Below are 26,780 nucleotides of genomic sequence, written 5' to 3' on the forward strand. Positions count from 1 at the left end.
AAGAAGAAAGTGGTGATTCCCAGAAGATGAAAGCCAGTAAGAAAAGACTGAGTATGTGAAAAGGGTCAACAAAGAGAAGATGTAAAAAGCCAGGGTGCAAGAAAGAATCAAGAGACTTGGGGAGAGCCAGGGCAGGAGGGAGTAAGAGAAGCCCAGAGAGAAAAAAAGAAAGGAAGCTGAATACACAACTATACGGAGAAGAGTGAGATGCATTTTGAAGAATTTGTTTAGGTCTGTTCAATGCTCTAAAGATACGCAGAAGAAAGAAGCAAGTTGACCACCTGCTCAGAGAAACACCACTGTGTTGCTATACATCAAAACAGGTATAAAAGGAAGTTAACAGCTACTCAAGATGAGCAATTACATTGTTAAAAATTTGACTGAATAACAACAACAAAAAAAGTTCCAGCCAGACATCTGAAGACACAGGTATTTGCTCTACAGGGGATCTATAATACATTGGTATAGGCACAAATAAAGTTTAATAAAGATTAAGCTCAAACAGCCAACAGCCTAGGAACTTTCACTTCTAGGATGTTTTTCTTGAGTCCATTCTCCAAAGCTACCATTATGCTTAACTATGTCTACTATACTGCTAAAACTATCAAGTTGCATTTGAAAAGAAAAATAGGCTAAGATGTAACTAAATATGACGACATTACTGACTGAAGAAGTAGGACACCTGCTGGAAGAGCAATATGGTAACAGTCAATATCAAAAACACGTGCAGACAAATGGAAAATCTGAGACTAGTACATAAGCTAATGTAATGCTTGGAAAGGCCTCACTTCGGTGGTATGCAGGAATCTTGTATTTCTCATGTTATTTCTCCTAATAAATAGTAGTTCCTAGACAGGTCCCATATCAACTGCCAGACAAAATAATTAAAGTGTTGACGTTTAGACACCATTATTTTATTATGGCAAGAAACGGAGATAATTATTCAACTGATGTGATTTACTTTTGGTAGTTATGTTTGCTTTAGAAGATATAAGAAAGGCTTAATGAGAAGCAACATGTATAAACATGTCTTCATTGTCTTCATACAATGGCTGAAGACCATTGAAGGTTTAGCTGTGGCTGAGGCCCAACTGAAGACATCTCAAAATTGCTCTCAACCACAACCATCTTTTAATAAGAAAACCTGAGATCTACTCAAGAGCAACACTCATAACAAGAGCGTAGTTGTGTGTGCTTTAGAACTAGCGTGTACTAGTGAAATCTTGCATTAAAATAATTGTCTTCACAAAACTTGTACTATAAAGTGGAATATCAAACAGAACAACTGTTTAAAGCATATTTTTTGGTCTACAAGCCTTGCATTAAGCTTGCTTGAGTGAGAAGTCACTGAGCAAAGTTTACAACCTTCACAGAGTTGCAGCAGAGTAATGACTAAGTTGCTACAGATATACATTGGTTGCATGATATTACAGCTAGAACTCACCACTGACTCCTTAAGTCAATGGTTCCAGCAACAGGCCATTATCCACAGTGTCAATTATTTATCTGGTTTAGCTCCAGCTTCTGAGAGCAACAGATTTTTTTCCCAAACTTTTGTTTCTAACCTTTTATTTAAACTTTGTTTCTAACCTCATTTTGTTTCCAACCTAATTCAAAACCAACTTCTAGGTCCAATAATAGAAGACTCATGAGCCTTCTTTCCATTCTTTTAAGAAAAGAAGCACCTGTTCTGATGACTATGTAACTAGTTCATTAGCAAAATACGCTTCTTAGAGAAAACAAACAAAAATCCCTGAAAGTACCTAAACTACCTTCCTTCACTTTTCCCACTTAGCAAAATGGAAGCTAGGTACAAAGTGGTTGTCTAGGATTCAATCTCTGTACTATCCTATTTGCCAGTGTCTCCTTCACTGATTTACTGTTATTAATGTGCAATTTAAATATATAGCTATTGAAAAATACTTCCTCAGTAGGTATATAAGAAAAGGAACTTACCACAGGACTAATATCAAATCACAGCAGTGGTAAATGAAGTTCACTACTATCAGCCTTCTACTGAATAAATATGAAAATTTTCAGAATCACCGACTAAAGGCATATTACTGCGTCTGCTGACTTCCTTCCAAATCTGCTTTGTTATAGCACTAATGTAAAGCAACAGAAGACCTGGCAGCCACAGGCCTGTGTTACAAAAATATTACTTTCAGCCTTCTACAGAGAAAGCCTGCTACTCAGTTCGTCATTCTTAGCATAATGAATTGCATCTGCAGATCAAAAAAGGATTACGCATTTTCCAAGAGCATTTTGTAAAAGTCTGTTTCTTGACACAGAAAACTGATGGTTACCCTTCTTAATTACAGAATTATTTCAGGCTTCATATCTCCAAATTTTCCTCATTATATTGCATCTCTGCTCCTCAATTTGCTGTTGACCATGTGAAGTCCCACTAATCTCAGCAATAATCCAAGTAAACTCAGAAACTGCCTGCAGCCAAACAAGCTGCAGGTCTCTGAAAACAAATCAAAATATGGCATATTAGAAGAATTTCAAAATGAAGTGTGTTTTAATAAAGAACATTAATAGCAGTGCCAAATGCTACTGTACTACTCTCACTCAATGTCAGAGCAGGTAGTTTTTGGGTTGTGAGCCAAACAAGATATGAAACCAATTCCATATCATATGTTGTTAGAAATATACAGAGTGTAAAATGACTTGCTTTTCCTACTTTACTGGCGTATTCTTTATAACTGCATGTACTAGACAGTAAAAATTACTTGTTGTATCGTTGCCTTTTTCCTCCCCACCGCTCTCATTTCTGAGATACTTTGAAACACTTCATTTGAAGGCCAACTATCTGGTTTGGAAGTTGCGATATCATAGGAGAATGAATTTAAGCAACCATCTCTTAGTTTTGCTTACATACCTTAAATGTTGGATCCAAAATCAAAGACTAAGAATGAAAATCAGACATGAGAGTGGACAACAGCAACATACGTTTCCTTACAAGTTGCTGAAGTTTTATGGCAAATAAATTGTTCACCGGCAGAAGCTTCAAAATTATTCTGAATTAACATATGCTTTTGTCCAGTCTGATGAAGAAAATGTATCATAGACAGACTTGCTTTTACATCTGTAACAAAACATACCTGTCCCAGTCAAAAGTCCAGCACTCTTCTTTCGTGCATAAGCGCGTAAGTGGTTGGACAGGCTAACAGCACTTGTAAACGTCGTATTGCAATGCACACACGTTCTAAGCTTCACAGGCATACCTATCATTCAAAAGAAAACTATAATCCAGTTCTCTCTTCAAAAAATGAAATTCTCAAAGCGATGTAAAAAGTTTTCTGCAATAAAGATGGTTTAAAATATATTCACTGCATTGACGCAATTGTTTAGTATATTAGAAGGATCCAAGTTAACCGTTATTAGTTTTCCACCTAGTGCTTTAAGCCAAACCATGTTATTTGAAAAAGAAAAGAAAGGAGGCAACTTGAGCCCAGTAGGCTACTCTGCATTTAATACCTACTACCAAGCTCCTACAGATCTCCACATAATGAAGCTCTAATTCCAAAATACGATCCTGCAATTTGAATAGCACAATTCTGTTGAGAAATTTCAGAGCATTCAGAATTTCCAATAAAGAGAATTTGAAAAGTCAAGTTGACAAAGTGGTAATTAAAGGTGTTTTACCCATAAGACTAAAGAGCTCAATACTAAAATTAGGCTGCTGTTGAAGGCTCAGAGAAAAAGGTGGTAAAACACACCACTGAACAGCTGCTAGGCAAAACATTTTGTTCAGTGCATTTTCTATTCATTACTTTAGATGCACAATTGATAATGAAAGCAAATGATTTGAAGTTTTTTTGCTAAATCTTTCTGCTAAATAAATATCAACAAAGCAACATGCTATTTATCACACGAAAACAATGAAACAATACTGAACTCCTCACTTACAGACAAAGAATCTATTATAATTTATCTCCTGCTCAACTTCATCATATTTCTCCCTGCATTTTACAAAAGATACATTGTTTTGGTGAACTAATATTTCAGGTTCTCTACAAATAAATTATTAGAAGAATAAATGAAAAAGCTAAAACTACTCAGCTGAAAAGTCTCTGCAGGCAAGAAAGAATGCTATACTCCAGCAGCCCACAGAAGACATGCTGTTTCATCAGGCAAGTTACAGAAGAAGAACACCTGGTTGGTAAAAGCCTTTATAAAACTAAAACCAGAATTAGGAATATTTGCCTTTTTTAGGAAAAAAAGAAGATTTTCAACTTGATGTTAAATATTTTCTTATTAACTCAACTGGCACAGTGCGTTAGTTATCAAATTCTGTTACCTCAGCCACAGAAAACTATCGGGCCCCATTCAGAACTGTTAGTACTATGCGAGCATATGTTTATTTTTACTTGGTCGTTCATCATAACCAAACAGGTTCTACCTAGTATTGAGCAGTAAATATTACACAGAAAGCAAAACACAGTGTCAGGTTTGGCAAACTGTTCTTGAGCATTATTTTTCAAATCATTAAACCTGTCAAAGATACACTTCCTTTATTAAGCAATCTCCTGTCTTAAGGGACAACCACAGACGTACAGAAGACATAAAATGTAATTCTTTCCCACTTCTACTATGTCATTTTAGAAAGCCACCCTTCTTAAGAAATTTATTGCCACACTTTTACAGCCCCTAAAAGAACTTCTGAGCACATCAGATTGTTGGGGGTTTTTGTTTAAAGAAAGAAAAGAATACAGGTGAAAAAGTACTAGGCACTGCCAGTTTTACTAACCTAGTTAATAACAAGAAAAGAAACAGCACAAAAAAAAGTCAGGGATTTAAAAATAAGATCCTCCTTTCCAGTCCTGAGAATCCTGCAGCATTGGTGGTGTCCAACCAAGAAACCGGTAAATGCAAGCTCTACATACACATTAAAAATAATGTTGTAAGAGTTCCCCAAGACTAGAAACAATTCTCATGTGACAAGTAAGTTAAAAACATCACCCTAAAAGCCTGCTCTATTAGTATACAGAGTAGCTAGGAAGTTGATTGTAGAATTGTTTCATTAGCACAATTCTCAGTGGAGGGACAATCTAGGTCCTTATTGGTCAGAGGCCGTACATTGGAAACCTGCTGGCTACAACTGTACGCCAACAAAGCTCGAACCAGCACAGGTTGTCACTCAGGATGGACAGGCCCTAAGCAATCATGAGTTTCTCACAGCAGCCACAATTTGCAACAAACAAGAATTAATCTATGTTGTAAGAGTATGTTTGCCTAAAACCATCAAAATTAGTTGACAGTGATTTACCAATCTGCAATATTATGCATTTATAATGGTATCAACAGTTCTGTTAGTTTGAGCAAATGCTGCCTTGCACAAACCTTGAAGACTTAAATGCAGTATTCCTAAACCAGCTGTTTTAACACCCAAAAACAGGGCTGCAAGCCCAAACATTTCAGAACTGTTAGTCTACCAAATATGCACAGACACTTCAACTTGGTTACTGCAGGATGTCTCTTCTTCCTTACTGAGGCTCACTTTGTGTCCGCTTTCAATCTGCATGCCCAGGCATATGCAGAACAGGAACTATATTCCATGCAAAAACCCTTCAGTGCTGCTGAGGGGTTTTTTCACTTTAGGAAAAACATGTCAGAAAAATTTGCTGTGCTACCTCTCGCAGTCAAGTGTCCTCTGGAAATGAAACAAGAATTAAATGAACAGAATCCCAAATAAAATACTCTGCACTTGTACATTTTCTATAAGTTATATGATTCTTTGGAAGTGTGGTCAAGAAACACCTTCTTACCTGACTGCATAGTCAAGTCCATTTTTTGTGGCTGATACATCAATGGACTGTCTTCATTTAATGGAAGAACACATTTCTGAACAAACCTCTTTCTTGCAGTTTGATTATGAATCTTTTGAGGGGAAATATCAGGATTCCTTTCTTCTCCTAACCTCTTGTTTTTCAGGAGTTCTATCAGTGTAAGTGACTGATTTCTTTTTTCATCATGTAGTACTGCTTTTGTTTCATCACATTCATTTAGGAAATTCAGCCCTTCTTCCTCCGATGCAGACACAGATATATCTTCAGTCTTTAAGCCATTATGGTATGCTTCAAGAGGTATAACATTCTGAGATAAAAAGTCATCATTTGATGCAAATTTCTGAGCAACAAACGGTCTGGGAATAATACGGCGACTGTTCAAAGCCTTTAGGATTTTTTCATACTTCTCTTCATTTTGCATCATCTCATTCAGAACACAGATGGGAGACTTGTGTGCGTCCCACTTGGTTTTGCCAAGCCTCTTCAGGTGTCCTCGCACATGATTAGACAATCCAATTTTAGTATCGAACCAGCCACCACACAGCTGACATGTATGCTCAGAGGAAGTTTCAGATTTCTCAATCGCTACAAAGAAAATAATTATAATGGTTTTTGACAATTATATACAGTTCAACATGACAACTGCAAATCACAAGAGAGGTTTTACAAGAAGCTAAAGCGAGCCTTGTTCAGTGCTCAATAACTTCCTTTGTCCACCCAACTTTGTACCCAAATAAAAAAACAAATCTTACCTTTTCTAACACGTTTAACTGGAGTCCCTGTTCCAGCTCTTTTAAAATGCTGCATTTTGTCACTTGTAGCAATCTGTTCTGGTGAAACAACATGACGAGCTTCATAGCTTAGTCCAGCTCTGTGAAGATGTCCTCTGACATGATTGGACAAGCCAACACCTGTTTCAAAGGTTGCTGGACAGTATGGGCATGATTTCTTTTCAAGCGACAAATCAGTCCAGTGGAAAACTGAATTATGCTTTGGCAATGCTGATCCTACATTTTCTAAATTCTGAGGATCATGCAAATCATGCAAGAAGTTACTACCCTCAGCATCTTCATAATACTCAAAATAAAAGCCATCATTCTGCTCATAACCAAGCGAAGATCTATCACCAGCTTCATTATCTTCTATTTTACCTTTGAATATGGGGAATAGGTTTACATGCTCCTGATTAATATCACTGTAAGATTCATCCTCCACAGACTGTGTAGTGTAATCACATAGTTCAACATTATCCCATGAACTTTCATCCTCCGTTTCATAGCTGTCTTTTTTTTCAGCAGAGTTTAGTTTCTGTAAAACAACAACAGTCATTTTATGCAGAAAATCTGGATAGCAATCCAAACCATCTCCTGTAACAGAGCCTTCCCTCTTGGATTCTTTAACCACTCTTTTTACAGCTACATGCCTATGATCTTTACAGCCTTCTGCCCTTTTGCAATCAAGGCTATTTGAATCCATGACAAAACAATTATTACTCGATGAAGAAAATAAATGTAAAGCACTGACAGATTTGGACTCTTCCTTTTTTAAATGCAAAGGGTAAGAGTCACTAGATTTTTTAATAATCCTGTAGTTTTCATATTTGTGTCTATATAAATAATTACTTTTTTTGGCACTAGCTTTCTGCTTTGCTGCTTGATGAAAACATTTACGTTTTTGGTCAATGCTATTTCTAATAAAAAAGTTCTTGTTTGTAGAATTTAGATTGCACACACTTACAGATGACTGTGAAACGCTTTTCCGAGCCTTCTGTATCCTGTAGGGTCTCTTGTGAAGTTTTGCGAAGTTACTGGATTGTGAAGTAGAGCCAAATGATCTTTTTACATCCTGTTTTAAAGCAGAGTTCTTTGGAAAAGTAGAAGAATGTTTGATCAACTGTTTTGTCCTGCTACGAAAATCTAAAGATTCTTCTATTATACTGCCTTTTCTTTTCTCTAGTCTAAGATGGCTACCAAAGGGATCAAGGCATGATCCTGAATGCAAATATGCCATGTGTTTTTTTAGAATGCTTCTAGCTGAAGTAGCAAACGGACACAGCTTACACATATACGTTGAGGACTTTCTTGAGGATCCTAAATAAGGATCTTTCAAGGATGCCTTTTTCTGAGTTTTTCTCTGGGACAAGTCACTACCAATAATTGAACATTTGACTACTGCTCCATGAGCGATCCCTCGATGGCATTCCAGTTCATTTTCTGTCACAGCCATGAAATTGCATTCCTCACAACAGTAATATCTTTTATCTTTTTCATGGGTCTTTGCATGCTGCACAAATGTTTTGGGACAATTGGTACCAAATACACACTGTGGGCATTGTAACCGTGCACTCCTACCCTCATCCTGAAGTTCTTTCAGCTCACGGATTTCTTCCATCAGTTTCTGCCTTCTTTCCTGGTGAATTATCATATGTTTAAGAAGGGAATTACGATCTCGGAATGTCCTCCCGCATTCCCTACACGCATAGGGCCTGGGGACATTGAGATGCCGGAAATGACTGTTCCCATCTAAATGGTACATCATATGCCTATGCAGATGCTTCTTCTCTCTAAAATTCACATTGCACTTTGTACAGGGATAAAACGATGGTTCATCAGTACTGAAAGTAGCTGGTGGTTCAGAATCATTCTCTTCACATTTGTTTTTCAAAGTATTGGATAGAAAAGTGCTAGTGTGAACAGGAGAAGTATCTTCTGCACAGTTACTATTGGGACTATAAATGAGCTGCTGGATACCATCAACAGTTTCCAGCTCTTCATCTGCAGATTCAGGCTTTACTTTACTCAACGAGTATTTCTGTGGTTCTACTATTTGTAGCTCCTCATTCTGCTCTAAGAATTCAACATTTAACAGTTTTGATTTACTAGGAATACAACTGGCATCATCAAAACAGTCTTCAGTATAGCGTGTTATTTTACTAACATCCATTTTCCTTTTTCGCTTCTTTTCTAGCCCTACCTTACAGCGAATGGGAGACTTCTCTATTGTTTCTTCATTAGTCATAAGAAACTGTATAAACTCTTTCTGTGGATCCCAGCTGGGATCACATCCCGATCCGAAGCCACCTGTACCTGAGGAAATGCTTGTTAATGTATCGACACAATCATCTTTTAATAGTAAATTTTTATCATCCTCACAAACTTCTACTTGGTCTACTAAAGTGCTATCTACACTATTTCCTACTGTTTTCTGTGAATCACAACCAACTGAAGGAGAGGTAGGTAGATTTTTAATGGAATGAGTCAGGTTCTTAGCATGTGCTACATCAGGTAACAAAAATAAAACTTGGTGCTGATTGGATTTCTGTGTTGTACTCTTCGCAGGCAGCTGAAGATCATGAGCCACTGTCAAAGCTGAGCAGGAATCTGCAAGATGACCTCCAGGCTGTCCAGTGGTTAATGAAATGCTGCCTTTATTCATAATGGAAGTCTTTGCTGAGGTGGAGTGTGAAACTGGTCCATTAACAGCAGTTCCTCTAGACAACATAAAGTTTTCACTAGAAACAGTAGGAGCACCAGTGTGTATAAACAGAGAAGCCTGGCCTCCACTTAAGGCTTTTTCAGATCTGTCCCTTGATAGCTCCTCAGTCAGAGTCAATGTATTGTTCTGAAATGATGTGTCACTCTCTTCTGGTTTGGGAATGCCACCTTCTTCCTCAGATACAAAATTATCATCACATAGGATTTCTTCTTCTTTAGCACCAGTGACTTCGGTATTTGTCTCTAAATCATCCATATTGCTGGTCTGTCCATTAAGTACATTTACACTAAAAACAAACAAGAAAACATCAGGCAATTGCAGAAATAAATAACAACTTTAATTTAGAGCTTTTTTCAGGATCACTCTTCACACTGTAATCTAAAAAGATGTTTTGAACTTGTCAAAAATCTACTTTTCATTTAGGATATCCAGAACATTTATAGTGAACCAATGAAGAAAGAAAAAATCTGCTATTTTTTTGCTATGCAATATTAATAACCATACAGCAAACTAGTCATTGCCAAATATCCCAGTTCAAAGAAACCTGAGAACTACACACAAGCAAGATGGGGAAAATCAGATTGCCAAAACAAAAGCAAATGCATTCTATATGTACATAAATATAAATTATCTTCAGTTGTTCTCCAAAAGTAAAAGTAAGCAGTAAAGGCTACCCAGACATCTACTAGCAATTCTGGGGGGTTTTTTAAAACATACTTTCTCTAAAAACGTATTTTCTTAACGAAAACAGTCTTTACATTTCTCAAGGTAGCACTTTTTTTGAAGTACTTCCATACAACTGACCGGATGCTACATGGAAGCCTGCAGAAGGGAAAAACACAATGAAGCTGATTGTGAGTATCTGATTAGTGACAGAGACACAGCAAAAGATCAAACTCACTGAGGAAACTAGATGTCTTCCTATTCCCTTCTTACAAAAGGACCCTCATTGCTTTAAAACAAATAAATCCCATTTGCTTATAAGGCTGTTTTAAATGATAAGCAAATTAAACAACATCTTATCAAAGGTCAGGGAGAAAACACTGTAAGAACAAAACATTTCATTAGGATCTACCTACCAGATGAAGTCACTGTGTTGAATCCAGAGCATGACACTAACAATATCTTCCAGTACAGAGAACTACTGCATATTAATTCCCCATGGGTGGCCTTGTCTTTCTACAAGCAACTCTTACTCATACATCAAATAATCTATTCAATGCTTAGTGAGCACAAAGGAGCTGCCTACACATGAAAATCAGTGTGTGACCAACAGAAATGTAAACTTTAGTCTACCCTGGCATTCACTTTTTATACAGGTACTCAGAACACAGCATAAGGCATTAAAACATTCATCTAGGAGTCAGGACATCTATATTTTACAGAAATCACATATTTTACCCTTAGAGAGTACTACTCACTTTGATCTTTTGTGGGATTTGATTCCTGCAATCACATAGTTTCAGTTACTAATTAACATTTTGAATGAAACTCAGTTAAAAGGAGTTATTACCTAGACTCTTTGAATTAAGATAACTCACAACTAATATCCATGGCTTCCTGCAATGGTCCTTTATCGAAATCCAGGAAGACCACTTTGGACATCCTTTTTTCCTAAGGAGAGAAAACAACCTAGTTAAACAAGTTTCATCTTCAAACATAACATTTTAAAATATGCCCAGTATTTTAAACTCAACAAAATGACAGCTATCCACACAATTTAACGCTAACTACAACTTCAGAGAAATTCTCTTTTATTATTCTCTCTATTATTATTCTTGTTTTATTTCAAATCAGCAAAAGGACAAAACAATTATTTAACCTCTTCTGAGTTTGTAAAAAACAAACCCTAACATAAGATAACTTACTTTTGCAGATAAAAGTAATTCTATTTGGAGCAGAAATACAATGAAAAATTAAGTAATTAAAAAAGTATTTCCCTTGCTACTCCACCACTGAACTAGACAATTTAGAAATGCAGCAATGCTCACATCAGAGGCATAATAAATGTTTAAAGTGTGTGAAATATTTTATTGTATTATTATCTATAACATACCTTTACACAAATGTTCTACTGAACATCCAGTTCCTCATCTTGCCATTTCTTAGATTTTTTCTTTGCTTTGCTGTTTTGAGATGGGTCATTTTTCACTATAATAACGACTTCCAATAAGATCACATCCAAAGCTATCACCCTAAAATGGTGATAATGCACCACCCAGCAGGAGCCTTTACATCACCTACATAAGTTAGAAATGGGCAGTGCAAACATGTGCTAAGAATCAGTAATGCAAAAGTCAATTAAAGAAGTGAAGCCTACAACGATGCACAACAGCTCCAGCAATTTTACAACTCAAAAACGTAGGCTTCATACAGCATCAGGCAGTAAAGTATAAAACTGTTCACAAAACCTTGGTAAGAAATTGAGTAAGACAATTTTGCCTGGAAGATGTGTGTTTTCCTTGGTTTATTGCTGCAGAAGCAGACAAAAGCCCGCTCAGTCAATCTGAGAGCCTGTATTAGCTTTGCTCAACAGGAAGCAATGTTGCTAACGAAGTGGTAAATTCAGTGTTAATGAGTGGCTTCACTGTTACCACCTCTGAGGTAAAACCTTCCATGTTCCAAGTTCCACCCATCTGTTCTGGTGTGAGGGGTTCAGAGGAAGAACAGACGCTTCCCATTTAAAGCAACTTCACTGGTACCCCCGAACAGCAGGGAGGCAGACTGAGAATATTGTGCTGCTTGGAGCCTGCAGTCCTCATTATCAGAATGGCTCCTCAAAACTGCTCACAGGTTTACAAGATGAAGACAAAATTATGTTGCTCTATACACAAAATCATACTGCTAATGAATATTAGTATTAAAGCTGAATTTAAGAAAGTGGCTAAGACACCCTGTGGTCACCATTAAACTGAAATTCTCCACAGAGTTACCAGAGATATCTAAAGCATTACCTAACACAATCTTGTAAGAGACTCCTCTCCATACTGTGTATTTATGGAGATTGGGAACTATTCCATATGGGTATGATTAGAAGTCTTTAGTGGTAAAACAGGTATCCCTACAGATTTCAGTATTTGAATCAAGCCTGAAATGCTTACTGTATCAATAATATCACTGCTACATTTCAATAATTTTCAGCTAATTATCACTTTTATTCTTATCATCATGTATTATTATTTTTCCAGCTATAAAGTTGGTACAATTCACTATTTTTTGTGCAGGACAACAACAATAACATAAACAGTTTTAACAGTGTGGCATTAGAGAAAACAGAAAATGTATTTTTAAATTACAATAATTTAGTCTTGTGGTAACACTGAACCAAGATGCAATAATTCAGTTACATTATCTACTCCATGTGTCAGAATTTATGCAGTAACAATGACAGGTGTAACTAAAGACACAATGCCATGTTTTTTGAGGAAATGTTATCATCTAACTTGTCTCTTGGGAAAAAAAGAAATATCAGTCATTGTAACTAAGATGTAACCAAGGCTATGCAATACACTTTGCATGCTTCCGTCAGAGTTTTAAAATTATCTTCTCTATACCATATCACGAATACAGAATTATTAATTCTGTCAAAATAGATAGCATTTAATACTTGGTGTATTTGAAAAATTAAAAATTGAGATCAAATTTTCCATTTGTTGAAAGTACTGCTTATCATATCCACTACCAGGACTATATAACCTCAACTAGATGGTCGAGATAATTTTTATTTAAGCATCTAGTGCAATATACCTAGGAGATATATACATGTAAAAATGGTGATGGAAAGTGTCTGGAAAAGCCTACACAAGTGTACACAATTCCAGCTCCTACCTTTGAAACACACTTTATCTAAAGGCTAGGTCAAATTCAATTATTTAAATTCAATTATTCAGTTCAATTCAATTATTTCAGCTAAGCCTAGAATAACTGCAATGCACTTAACAGTGTTATTCTTGGTTTACGTGCTATGCTATTTACTATACAGAAATTATTTCATATTCAAAAGTAGAAAGAAACCAATTATTTATTCGGCTAAGCTACACTCCGCCCTCGATTAACTGATTTGAAATCTACCTAATTTTGAATACTGTTTTTATTCATAAAGTATCAGTTTTAAAAATCATCATGTGTTCTGCAGATATGACTGCCTGTGGCCAGACAGTCTAAGCATTAAAAAAGTGTAAGGTCAGATCTATCTTCAAGCTGACAGATCATAATTTAAATGCCTTAAGCTAATCTTATTGTCTTAAAAAATCTTGAACATCAGTATTTTTGCAAACTATCAGCACTTGCTATAACACCCTTACTACACTACATCTTGAGGTTACTACAGAAGAAATGAGGTGATAATTGCATATTAACATAATTATTTGGTAATCCCTCCAAGCAGGCTTCCTAGGTCACTCAGTAATTCAGATTAGATGCAACCTTCCTGTCATCAGATCTACGCTGTCCACTTTCTGTTCATTAATAATTCTTTTTGATAGGAATGTACTTAAATCCATTGTTCTATGTACATTATTGATTGTATTTATTACCAGTAGGTTTATAACCTTTCCAAGCTCTTATTTCATAACTACAACCTTTACTATGCAATAGGTCACACACCAAATTAGGAGCACTGCCTTCATGCAATGCTAGCTCAGTAAAGCTTACACTTCAGTGCAAGGCCAGTGTCATTTCATAGGGATTTAAAATACATTTCAAAGCACACTGGAGCTGAAATATTAAGACAGAAGAATTTGGCTGAGTTTGTGAAAGCATGAAGTGCCTTTATGTGTTCTGATATCACGTTTCTCACTAAATTCATAAATGTGAGCCAATGAGTTAAAAGCACAGAGCAACTATTAAGCAGCACAAAAACTTAGAAGCCATCTCCTAAATGGTTTGAATTTCATCAGCCTAGTTCAAGAAACTGAAGAAATCCAGTGTCTTTCAGCAGTGCTGTAACAAAGGCAAAAATATACTTGTCCTGTGCTAAATAACTCCTCATAAGTCAAGTTCTTTAAGCAGGTATGCGAATAACCAGGACAGTCAAGGGATTGTTCAAATATTCAAGATACAGGAAAGGTGCTTCAGGTTTGCACTGCTCCCATTTAGATTTTTCTTAGAGACTTCATTATGTAAATAGAGAAAACTAACAAAACCTACCATTTTTCCACAAGTGTCCCTGTAATAAAGCTTTCTCAAGTGACAGATTGTATTAAAGGTGATGGTACCAAAGTCATAGATTTTTAGGCAACAAACAGAAGACCACAGAGAGTTTAAGTACATCATGGTACAGGACTAAAAAAGCATCTCCGTACATTTTGCACCATCAGTCTATGCTTTAAAACCTTAATCACGGCAAACATCAAGCACAGAACTTCTGCCAAAAGAGAAAGGCTTAAGAACCTCTGGAAAATGAAGGTTTGTACAGAGTAATAGAGGAACTGGTAGTGTACCAGCACAAACCAGCCACATCTTGAGAAAAAAAGAACAACCTCAGAATTCAGCTGCACAGTATTTCTGCCTCCTTCATATAGTAATGCACAGAGTTTATGCCTCTGGAGCTTTGGGTGTTATCTAGCAATATTAATGGCCTAAATCAATAAAATCATGATATTTTGATCATTAGAAGAATACCTATTACTTGTTTTCCAGTTTATTATTTTTTTAAAAAGCTATCCCACTTCACCCTTCAGATGGAAATAAAGCCACAAAGCCTGACAACTAGAGGTGAGTCAGTGACTCACACTGCCTTCCCTCGTCTTCTATTTGTGTTTGCAAATTAAATTGTTGAAAATACTTTTCCTTCTGCACAGCTGAAACATTATTTGTAGACCACCTTACTTAGCTTTGAAATTTACAAATGAACACTTCTGCATTTTTTCAAATTTCTGTAGTGAAGAGACAGCTTGTTTAATATACCTAACACCATGAACACTGCCCTCCCCACCTACTCTACACACAGTCCACAGCTATTAATCTAACTACAACATGAAGAGTTCCATTCAAAACTAGTTCTCTTCAATACAATTCAAATCCACAGCTGTTCACGTAACAATATGAACACTGGAAAACTCTCATAGCTAACTAGACTGCCATATAAAAATTCTTTTAAAGCGGTATGAAATATTACCAATACAACATTTGTATTATACCTAAATAAATACAAAGTTACTGCCATCCACAGTATAACCTTTTATAATACTGTTAGAAAGTTCACTGAGTTGTCAAATATCTGCAGAAAAAGGTAATCATAGAGAAATTCTCAGTTATAGAGCAGCCATGACAAAAGCAGCTTATCTTTTCAGTAGGATTATAATTGGGAAGATCAAACCCAAAGCACACTTTTTCAGAAAGTTATTCTCCTTAAACTTAGTTCCTAATGCAACATCTTCAAAAGCTCTCTGTCAGGAGCAGTAAGAAAACCAAAAATTCCTTTAAAATGTCAAAATTTCAGAAACTTGATTTCTGGTCTAAAACATCTAAGAACGATATGTTAACATCTCATGAGAAAGGAAACTGAACAAAACCTAAGAATAATCATCATACAATTAGAAATCACAAAAGAGAATTCCATTATTGCCACCAACCACTCTTAATCTTACTCTTCTAGTATTGATTTGCTTGGGGAAATAACCATTTTGTCACAATGGGGGGCATCATGATAAAATTCAATACTGAAATCAATAATAATAAATGACAGTACAATTTAAGTGTGACAAGAACTACATGTATCACTATAGAAAATACTCCTCTGGTTTTAACTGCTCATGCAGCAGTTTAAGACAGTTTCATGGGCAGGTGCTTTTCAAAATGAACTAGGTATTTCTAAAAAAGATGACTAGCCAGAACACAAAACCAAGATGTTGAACCTGGTAACTTAAGAGCAGTCACACACTGTCTGGTAACTCCACAGGCTTTGTAACTCCTGCTCAGAATTCCACAGCCCTGTTCAAAGAGGACAGCCAGGTACTTGTCTTCATGTTCCTGCAGCTCTCTAGTTTGGATTTTTAGTAGTGCAATGTAGTTTCAATTGTACTGCCATTAGCTCTACTAGAGATGAGAACTACAATCAAATATTGAATTGTCCTAAATGCAGACATACATGGTAATGACTAGCCATATTCCAATAAAGACACAAAAGTATTAAAAATACAAAATTAATGCTCTGTGAAAACACACACTATTACTTTTCTAAACTTCTTCAATATAGGTACAAAAGTATTTTTAAAATGGTTTCCAACTACCAACTTTGAATTTATCATTCTGACAGCTGAAGAAAATTCCACAAAAATTATTAGGGATATGGTAAAAGCATGTTCTTTCTATCCAAAGTTGTGTAGAATATATTGACAGCAAATTTAATATTTGTAACTATAATTTAATGCTCTTCTCCCTTCTACCTCTCTTCCAGGGATCCTGTTTTCCAGAGTTCTCTCACTAAATAAAATAACATTATCACTAAGTAGAGTACTATTATCACACTCAAATTTATAAACACGCATTTCCCAAGTCCCACCTCATTTTCTAGTTGTATTTCCACAATTTTAGATTTTACACAGGAAGAATCCCTCTTCTTCACCACCATATACTTAAATACCTTCCTGATGTGTCACACCTCAAGAGAGGCTCCTCAGTGTCGGCTCTTCAGGCAATACAGTAAAAGCATTTCCTCCCTACAGAACCCACTGCCACCAGAAATGTTCCTCTCCAGCCACACTTAAGTGAGACATTTCACAAAGAGACCATGTTTAGCAAAGTATCTGATCTGCACTCTTCCAGACTTTAAAATCACCACTACAGTCCTTACATGGGGCACTATACTAAAATTAAAGAACCTGCTGATCACTGCAGATTTTGGCTTGCAGAGAAGAGGAAGTAATTTCAGCATGGCATCATACACTGTCAAATTACTGGGCTATTCATTGGAATTACACTTTTATTTGAACCAAAGCCAGTTTAAATAACTGCTGCCTTCTTCCACTCTCCCAAGTTCCTCCTTTCACACTGGATCAACCATTTCATTATCCAGTTTAAAAGGCTGGGACCCAAACACCACTGAATCAGCACAGTTGAGAAGCGACAACTATGGGTAAGGGCACAAACTTTTACTAGCTTTGTTAACAGAAAAATCCACTGCGGAATCTTTTCCTAAAATCTACATGAATAAATAAAAAATTAAAAATGTAGAGAATGTTTTATAAGGCAAAAAAGAAGCTTTGACAGTCCTCTATTAAACTGCAGAATGCAGCACTAAAAGAATTCTACCATGAAGCAAATTTTATGTTCTAAAATTATTTGAACTAAACTACTCAACTGAAGCAAAATGCTAGAAGTAAATGCTAAAATAATTCAACTGGGGAACATTAAATACATCTTCTGAGAACACTATTAACACAAGCAGTACTCTTAAATTGCGTATTAGACACGATAGCTAGATTTTCCAGAAAGACATACAAATGCAAATCCTTCCAGTGGGTTAAATAAAAAGTATTTTCATTTCTAAAACACATAACTAACTTTCAGAAATTTAAAAACTAATCTACTCCTCATTAACCTATGGTTTTACGGGATCAGCCACCTTATCTGCTCAGAGACAAGTCCTTTTGAAGCCAGGTACTGCCACCAAGTGGTGGTGAAATTTGGATTTGCAAATCCAGTTACTCCCCACGTGTAAAGCATACAGAACTGAAAAACGTCCCTGCAACTGCCAAATATGAGCAATGCTCTGCTAACACAAGACATTTTAAAACTCTTTCAGTCATCCCTGCTGCCCCTCTCTGAACCTTTTTCATCTCTTCTATTCTATGTTGTTTTTCAGTCATCTGACTAGAAGAAGCAATACACATTGCAATGCAATGCAGCTGTGTTACACCACAAATTCACAGAACTGGAAATGGGCTGTGTTCTGCTCCCTAATAAAGCACAATAATTTCACTGATTTACTGACTATTCAGTTGTCATTTTTACTGAACTCTGGGAACCTCAAGATCTCTTCCAAGCAATAGCAAAATACTGATCAAACATCATTACACTGTTTCCACTTATTCTTTTACATATTTTTCTGCCCTCTTGTTGTGAACGCAATCCTACAGGTGTTCTCCTCAGAAACCAGTTTTTCCCTACTAAACACAGATAACCACCATTAAGATGAAAGGTCTTCAGTTTCATTCAGAAGACTTTATCCTTAAAACACACACACAGTTATTTATACATCAGACTTTTCAACTAATTTTCTGTATTTAAACAAGTAATTAGATAACCACACAAATTAAAAAGAAACAGAACATAAATGGCAAGCTTTAAGTACTGAAAGTATTAGAAGGCACAAGGAACAGTTTACTGAACTGAATTTTATGGAATTTTACTGTCAATTCAAGTCTCTTCTCTAGTCATAATTCTTGTTTTACACTCATCCTTAGATGAAGTATTTCCTTTTGTAGAGTTCTATTCATTTGTTTTCTCAAAGCAGCACATTTCAGAAACCAGCAAAGTTCAGGCTAAGGCAGTAAACATCTTCTACATATAAGTATATGCATAACACAGTGGTAGAGCTTATTTTTAATTGTTCATAGTTCAGAAGACAATTCATAATCAAAGTCCTGAGTCAGTTACACATTATACAAAAGATCAGCACTCAATTGAAGACTTATTTTAAATTCCCCACAAAGCACTCTTCTATAATCAGTATTTTAAAGTTGACAGCAACAGCTCTGAAGAAGTCTTAGTGGAACAGAAGATATGAACAAAGCAGTTCATGTCTATTTTAATATGTACATACTACAATTTCAAGGCAATATTAAGTCTACATAATAATTGGAGCTTGGAATTGAAGAACAAACTCATTTAAGCAAATGAGATCTCCCTCTCACCTCTTCAAAATAACAAGTCACTGCAAGCAGCTGCATTCTGAGATGGCACATAAGTCAAACAGCAAGCAGGAAACTTGAGGAGACAGCTTTGGTTTGTTACAGAGGTCTCTGCAGCTGAGCCCATCATGCCACGTCTCCAAAGGAGAGAACTTACTGAACTGTGGGGCCTTACCTAAAGATTCTCTTGAAACACTCAAGTTAAAACAGATTAAAGCTCATTGTTACATGTTTCACATAATTATATGGAGACAAGGTTAATCTTATAGTTCTAATTATTCCTGGAATAGCAAGTAAATGGAAGAGAAAAAGATAAGCTTCTTAATTCTTTTTCTCAAAATAACAGAGAAAGGGGGTGGGAGAAGGAAGAAAATGCCAGCTACAGGAAATTTTTCCTAGATGGACACTTTGCAATTGCAAATGAACACTTAAGTTCTACCAGCAGAAAATCTCCATAAACTTTGTCTTTCAAATAGCTTGCAAATGGGTTCCTAAAGACAGGAAGAGAGGACGAAATTCCAACAGAATTTCTTTGTTTAAAACTTGAAATGCTATTCTGATGGTTGGTCAAATTTCCCACGCAGTTATTTATTAATACATTAAGTGCAAGTTTAACATGCTGCTTTTCCAGTGCAAAGTACACTTTCAGTACTTTGAAACCAGGAGGATAATATGTAGAGAGCAAAACTATTTAAAGTGCTCATAATTTTGTCTCTCAACAACTAGCAGAACACTTTCATAGCTTTTTAACTATAATAATTTATGGAAGAAAAACATTATTATCATCATAATCTTAAACAATGGGGGAAATATATTTTGTTCCTCTTTTGGTTTTGTAGAAGTAACACTGCACCATTACAGTACATACATATACATTACAGTAATCAAGATACAAATTTCAAGAGAATTTTCACTGACCATTTTTCTGCAGGTTTAGCAGTATATGCAAATGACATTTTAGGGAAAAAAAAAACCACCAACACAAAACTTCTACTCACCTTTGCTTGTTTGATTTACATTATGCTGTAAGATTCACTTCCACGTTAAAACAAACCTGCAAAATAAAACAAGAACTTACTGTACAGCTGTCATTGTTTTCTGCTTGTGTCCTAGGCTATGAGACAAGACAGGCAAAGCAGGGAGGTAAGAAATCCCCAGCCACAAAATTCTATCTTTTTTCAGGGTAAAAGTACCAACAGTCAGTGGTCTTCTCTCAAAGACGTGTAATTTCCAAATAACATAGCAACTGGAATTTTAATTTTAAAAATCTACCAGGAAATTGTATCAAATATACACTTGCTATTAAATTAAGTGGGCAGAACAGGAGAAAAGGAAGTTGAACGGGAAGAAAAGCTCTGCATTTGCTGCTAGTGCCTTCAAAGACAGCTATCTCAAGGTCCCTGAACAAGGAATGATGCACAGAAAGGAAATTGATACAAATGAATGCGTTAAAAAAAATGTTTTTAGCAAAAATGATCAACGTATCTGAGATTAAGTACTGGAGTGCTTGAAGCCTGGGCCTTTTTAATTTCTCACCTTTTCTAGGGCAAAGCTGCGCTTATGATTCTAAGGTTAGCTGGCACACTTAAAAATGATAATTTATTTTGCATGAAAGCTGATCAATGTCAGATAAACTTGCTTTGCTCACATATCTTTAGAACTAACTATACAAGGTCATTTTTCACTTCCTATTTGGAAATTGTGAAGAGACTCCAAAAGCAACTGAAGCTGCACAAAAGCAAGAATGGATTTGGGTATGGTATCTCTACAGAACTGGGTCTACTAATGAAGACACAACTAGTAGCACAGAGCTTTACAGAAAGGGTAGGTTGTTCTTATCTAGACTAAATGTTTAAGGCATCATCAGAACTGACTCTGAATGAAGTAACTATCATCACACACCATCCTTATTTTATTCACACACAGCTTTTTGATTCAGAGTTCCCCAATCAATCTGCAACTGTCTCAAAGCCTCTTGCCTAAATTACAAAGACAGAGAATAAGGGAAGATAGACCTTTCAATAAAGTCTGACTGGATAATATAAAGCAACAGAAGATAAGTATTTGAGCTCCTCTTTCTAGCCCCAGGATTGTGTCCCAAGTATCACATTAAACTGTAGCTTTATGCATGAATGTTACTCAATATACATACTCATTTCTCAAATAAGATTTATTACAGAAAAAAATACAATTCTTTGGTCAGATTTTAAAGTAATATTCATTCACCTAGAGAAGCAGAAGTGTTACTTTTAAACAGCAGTGGAGCTCCACTGTAAGTTACAGAAAGTAAATGCAAAGCTACAGTTATACTCCCACAAATAGAACAGAGTCCATATATGAAGAGCCAAAACACCTTTCAAAAAATGAGAAAAAAAGTCAATGGTCATGGCTTTACATGATCAAACATTATGATGAGCACTAAACCAGACACCTCAGTAAGCCTGCGCACTTTGGCTGGGGAGTGACAACCCCAGTCTAACACTTTAATTAAGAACTACAATGACTCCGCCCCTGTACAAAATGGCCTCAACACCTACATCTTCTAAACTTTGCAATGAATTAGTAATAACTGCTCTCAACACAGATTGCATGGCTTGTGACTCAAGCGCAGACAGAATCTTTCAGTCAAAGGATTGAGCCCAGACAACTGCAGATCACTGGGGTGATACAGCAGTACAGTGTCATACCACCCACTACTCTGTAAGAGCCCTTCAGCAAGAACACTTTATTTTGGATCAATCAGTTGACTTAGTACAGGGTATTTTATGTGAACAATCTATCTAGAGGATACTCTTATACTCACTGAAGGTGCACTTGGCAGAAAACTCAAATGCAAGTACTCTTGCATTTCAGTATTCTTTGGACCACAGGGAGCTCACAAACCATGCTGGGGATAAATCTGGGGTTATTCTACATCTGCCACAGAGGGAAAGAGAAGGAAAAAGAGAAGATGGGCCATCATAATTTGCATATCGTCCAGCTGAAGTAGAGGTGACAAGTTTCACAAAGAGAACACCAGCAAGTAAACTGCTGAAGGACCAAAGGGCTGGTCACTGTAGCCCTGCATCAAAAACTCCAAAGGGCCCTACAGAATGAACTCCCCTTTTTGGGATTTCCAAGCCTCTAATGTACAAAGCTCCACCCAATGCGAGACGGTACTTGCAGCGTCATGCAAACATCTTCATGAAGGCAACACAATCCACAGGACACCAGATCTTAGCCCAAACTACTGACAGCAGGAGACTGTTTAAAGCCACCCACCTACAGTGCTTAACCAGCACTCACATCTCCTCTCAAAGGCCTTTCTGCTGTCAAATAAGATTTCTCTCACTCCACTACAAATTCTAACACCTACTATTAATTTCAAGGGTGATGACATTTGAAATAACTGAGCACCTGACATTCTTTACCACCAAATTTGAGAAAGGTAGTTCTCCAAAAACTTCCTTAAGGAAAGGCAAAGATTTCAACATCATAAATGCTTTTTGCTTCAGTTTGCCTGTCTTAATTCTCATTATCAGGAAAGGAAGTGGGAATGAAAGCCACTCTCCCATACCAGGTAATAAAAGAGGGCATGAAAAGGGTGACAGAACTGAGTAAGAAATGTAGTTACAGAGCATTCACCTGAAGGCCTTGATATTCAGAATGAGAAGGGGGGCCACAGCAGGAAAAAAGGACTGCTGTAAAATGGTCAGGCTTCTGATAAGCAGCTTCCTGTTCTGATATGGGCAGTGAACAGGAAGTGGAAGAAAACCAAAATGGTAGAGATGAGAGATCACAAATGCACCCCCAGTGATACTAACCAAAAAAAGATGGACTGAAAACTCTTGCTATAATGAAATATCTCCTAACAGACATCCCCTCCCTGAGGAAAAAGTTTAAGAAATCCTAGATGCAAAGGTGTACAATGACTAAGTAAAGTTTGTTGGAATCATAACAGAAGTTTTGACCCATTTGTTTACTATGCAGCCCTTATTTCATAACAGATCTGCATTGTAACTGACATTTCCACATCCATCTGGGACCTTTAACTACACCTTTACCACCTTCTCCTGGGATGACTGCAGCTAGGAATGTAATTCATATGGAAGCCTCTTAGGTAGTTTATTCAACGGGTCTTGTTTTGCTGTGTGTTGCTGTTTAACACAAAACCTGTTTTGCCCCTATAGCTGATTATGCCTGTGTGGGAAGAAATAAAGAGGAAGAAACAAAGACTAGAATAACTATACTATACGAACTACTTTTGTTGATATAAACTGTGGCTAAACAGCCAATTCCACCAGCTTGACATAACATAGCAAAAAGGCTTGCAACTGTAGACCTGACTTCGTGGCTTAGAAAATTTGATTGTTAGTCCAGAGTGGCAGCTACATTTACTAGGGTATGATCATCCCAGTACTAAATTAAAATGCAGAGTGTGGGGTGTGGAATAAATTTCATTCTAATATCTGTTGCAGCTCTGGAAAAAAAAATCTATACTCTTACAAAAATCTAAGAATCCTAAATATCAATGCAGGAAAAAACAGACAGCAGAAAGCTAAGATTACTAAGAAAAGGCTATTACAAGGAAGCCAGAAGTTCCTGCCAAAATGGTACATGCAGTAGCAGGGATGCAGTAATTTCAGAAGACGACTGAAAATGCAAAAACTCAGCTGATGAAAGTCCTACATCAGTTGATACAGCTGAAAAGCTCTTTAAATACAAGCCTATACTGCCATTTCCCAAACAAGTAATCAGCAATGACCTTGTCTGTACAAAATGTAGTTTCCTGCTTTCTATTTGCAGAAGGATTGATTGTCTTTGATTTCTATTTAACCAGTATAAAAACAACTTAATCTACATTCTGTACCCACAAATATCTAGAACTAACAGGCAGTGTATATTAAATAATCATTTGAATTTAAACATGAGGTTTTCTAAAACCACAAAATTAATCCCTTTCGAGAATTTGTAGAACCTTTCAATCTATGCTATTCCAACTGCAGTTTAACCAACTGAATTATATATGCCACAATCCCATTTACAAAAATTAGATTTCTAAAGAAAAAACAAAAATCACTCTTCTTAAAATAGTTAATGAAGAGCAATACTTAAGAACAGGCACTATACCAGAGTCTGAATTACGCAGAAGCCAAATTAAGCAAAAGCTGAAAACTTCATAGCATGAAGAGACAAAATATTAAGTCTTTACTGGAGATGCTCCTGACTTCAAAGAACCTGCAGTGCGTGAACAAAAGCAAGCAAGAAACTGCAAGAGAGAAGACTGCTTCTTGCATTTTGAATCTCCTGCTAGATTTTGAGAGTTATCTGAAAAGTAGTTCAAAGAAGTTACAGTTCTTCCTTTGTCTGTTCATCACAGTAAAAGCCACACGCACAGTTCCCAAAGCTGTGGTAGGGCTTTCACGTGGAAATGTTGAAATCTCTCATTTTTCTACTCATAGAAAGTTTTGCTTTTTGACAACACTCCATATGGGACAGTGAAGCACTTCAAGGGAACGTGTGACAGCATAGGAAATGAACACAACTGATCATACCTCAGACTGGGAAGCTGTTTCAGTCCAAACAAGATTACAAGTAGTTGAATGCAACATTAATAGGAATATCACAGTAGGGAAAAAAGTAGTCTCATAGAGTAGCTTGAATGGGAAAAAAGAAACCTCTGTTTATGTCATCAATTAGGTCTAACAAGTGATTTAATTATTATTTCAAAAATGTGCATACCATAAATTTAAAAAAATTGAAAAGTCATCACAGCAAAAAGTATTCTGGTAGGAAGGAGTTTGGACTATCAAAACATACTGGCTGAAAAGGTTATTTTTCCCCTTTATCAGTAAAGAGATCAGATGCAAACACTCAAAGATGTACACAACAGACACACACAATAAAGATGCAAAGATGTCTACAGAGAATCAAGGGGAAACAAACAATTTGAGAGCTATTGACTTCGAGCATACATTATCCAGTAAGCAAATATGTAACAATGAACGCACAAATGAAAGCATCATAAAAGCACTAAACTGAAGCATCAGTTTGAAGATGTGAGTCCTGAAAACATTTAGAATCTCAAGACCTTATGAGAAAATACTACCATGTTGTTTCTGAAGGTTATTTACCAATGCAGTTTCTCCCCTCAGCTAAGATGGGTACAACATTCTAAGTATCACTGATAGTAAAAAGTTTACAATCAATCAATACCCTACTAAATTGAATGGCATTTTTCACAATGAGATTTATCATAAGCAATAAACTACAGGGAAATAATTCACCATCTTTATAATTTCTCTGCCCATTTAAGCTACAGATCAATTTACCACTTGCATAATAAACATTCCCACATTCTCAGTTACCCTTCAGGCTATTCATTCTAACCACATGAACTAGCTCTTCATTTACTGCACTTATATACCTTAAATATAACAGCTTTTCTTAAATGGGGAAAGCTTAAAGCCCAGAATTACATCATCTCTCCATTCCACTCCAAACTGCTAATGGCACTGTATACATCCTTGGCATCATCCTTGCCTCTGAACTCATCTCGGTTCAGTTTGCTGGCAGCAAAATCTCGTCAATACGTTACCTGTACAGGAACTGCCTCTACCCTTCCAGTTATACAGTCACTCTGTGCCCACTAATATATATATATATATATCTATATATTCCTTCACCATGCATCATCATGTAAGCTTTACACAGAGCACCTCAAAATACAGTGACATACCCTATGACTATAAGCACTGCAAGAAAGCATTCCAGAAGGTATTTACACAAAATCTTCCCTACCTCATAAGAAATTGGATTATGGTTCCTTAAAAACTTTTAGTCCAAGTTTGCACCTCCCATTTCTCAGCTGAAAAGTAACTGAAAATGCAAACCAGGAAAGCTTGATCACTGAAGTGCTTTCTAAGGAACCAACAGCCTTAAGTAAAAAACATGCATTTTGTGTCTTAAACAAAAAAAGCAAGCTTTTAGAAACATCTGAGGCAATCTCTTATATTTCAAGGTTTGTTTTAAAAATACTAAACTGCACAGTGATGTTACACATTTGTAGTCTTGTCCTCTCTTTTCTCCAGAACTACAGAATTTTAATAAAAACATGAAGTGTTAATTAAAGTTAAGCATAAAAGTAAAAAATTTTAAGCTAAGATTGTGTCCATCAAAGTAGTGCATCCCCTTAAGTGTACCACTAAGCAATACCATTCTACAGTTCAAACATCCGTCTTCACATACTACTCATTTTCTACAACTTCCAAGTTTTATCTTACGCATATTTGGCACACATTACTGTAAACAGTTTATCAGCCACACCTCTTACTGAATCAGTCCAGTGCCTTTTCAGTCAAAGAAGTCCGAGAGAGAACCAAAACCCCAAAAATGAAAAAAGTACAGAAAAATGGGATTTTCTCTAGGTATAAAACACATCACACATACGGGACTTTGAAGAAGAGCAGACACAGTTTACTGTCAGACCACACCTGTCCTCAATCTGCCACCTGTGGAATCCTGATAGAGACAGAAATTATTATTCACACATTCACTGAACTTGACATATCCCTTTCCTGATGTAATGCATGAAATAACTCTGAAATTCCTCAGTGTAACTGCAACCTGCGAGAAGTTTACGACAAAATGCATACAC

General features: G+C 36.4%; 1 protein-coding gene across 9 annotated transcripts in view; it reads right to left on the reverse strand.

Moving 5' to 3' along the window:
* The window catches only part of ZNF644 (zinc finger protein 644), a 76,007-nt gene that overhangs the window by 9,181 nt on the left and 40,046 nt on the right, over positions 1-26,780 (reverse strand). For 7 of the 9 annotated variants that reach the window (XM_030953967.1, XM_030953971.1, XM_030953973.1 and 4 more), the window contains 4 exons: positions 20,143-20,198; positions 10,804-10,904; positions 6,548-9,576; positions 5,775-6,380 (listed from right to left, as the gene is read on the reverse strand). In XM_030953967.1, the coding sequence (XP_030809827.1) occupies positions 5,775-6,380; positions 6,548-9,545 (3,604 nt within the window). In that variant the 5' untranslated portion in view covers positions 9,546-9,576; positions 10,804-10,904; positions 20,143-20,198. Of the gene's footprint in view, positions 1-3,107; positions 3,231-5,774; positions 6,381-6,547; positions 9,577-10,803; positions 10,905-20,142; positions 20,199-26,780 lie in introns of all 9 variants that reach the window. The other 2 variants (XM_030953976.1, XM_030953975.1) reach the window with 2 other exon arrangements.

This window comes from Camarhynchus parvulus, chromosome 8, assembly GCF_901933205.1.
Source record: "Camarhynchus parvulus chromosome 8, STF_HiC, whole genome shotgun sequence".
Taxonomy (NCBI): Eukaryota; Metazoa; Chordata; class Aves; order Passeriformes; family Thraupidae; genus Camarhynchus; species Camarhynchus parvulus.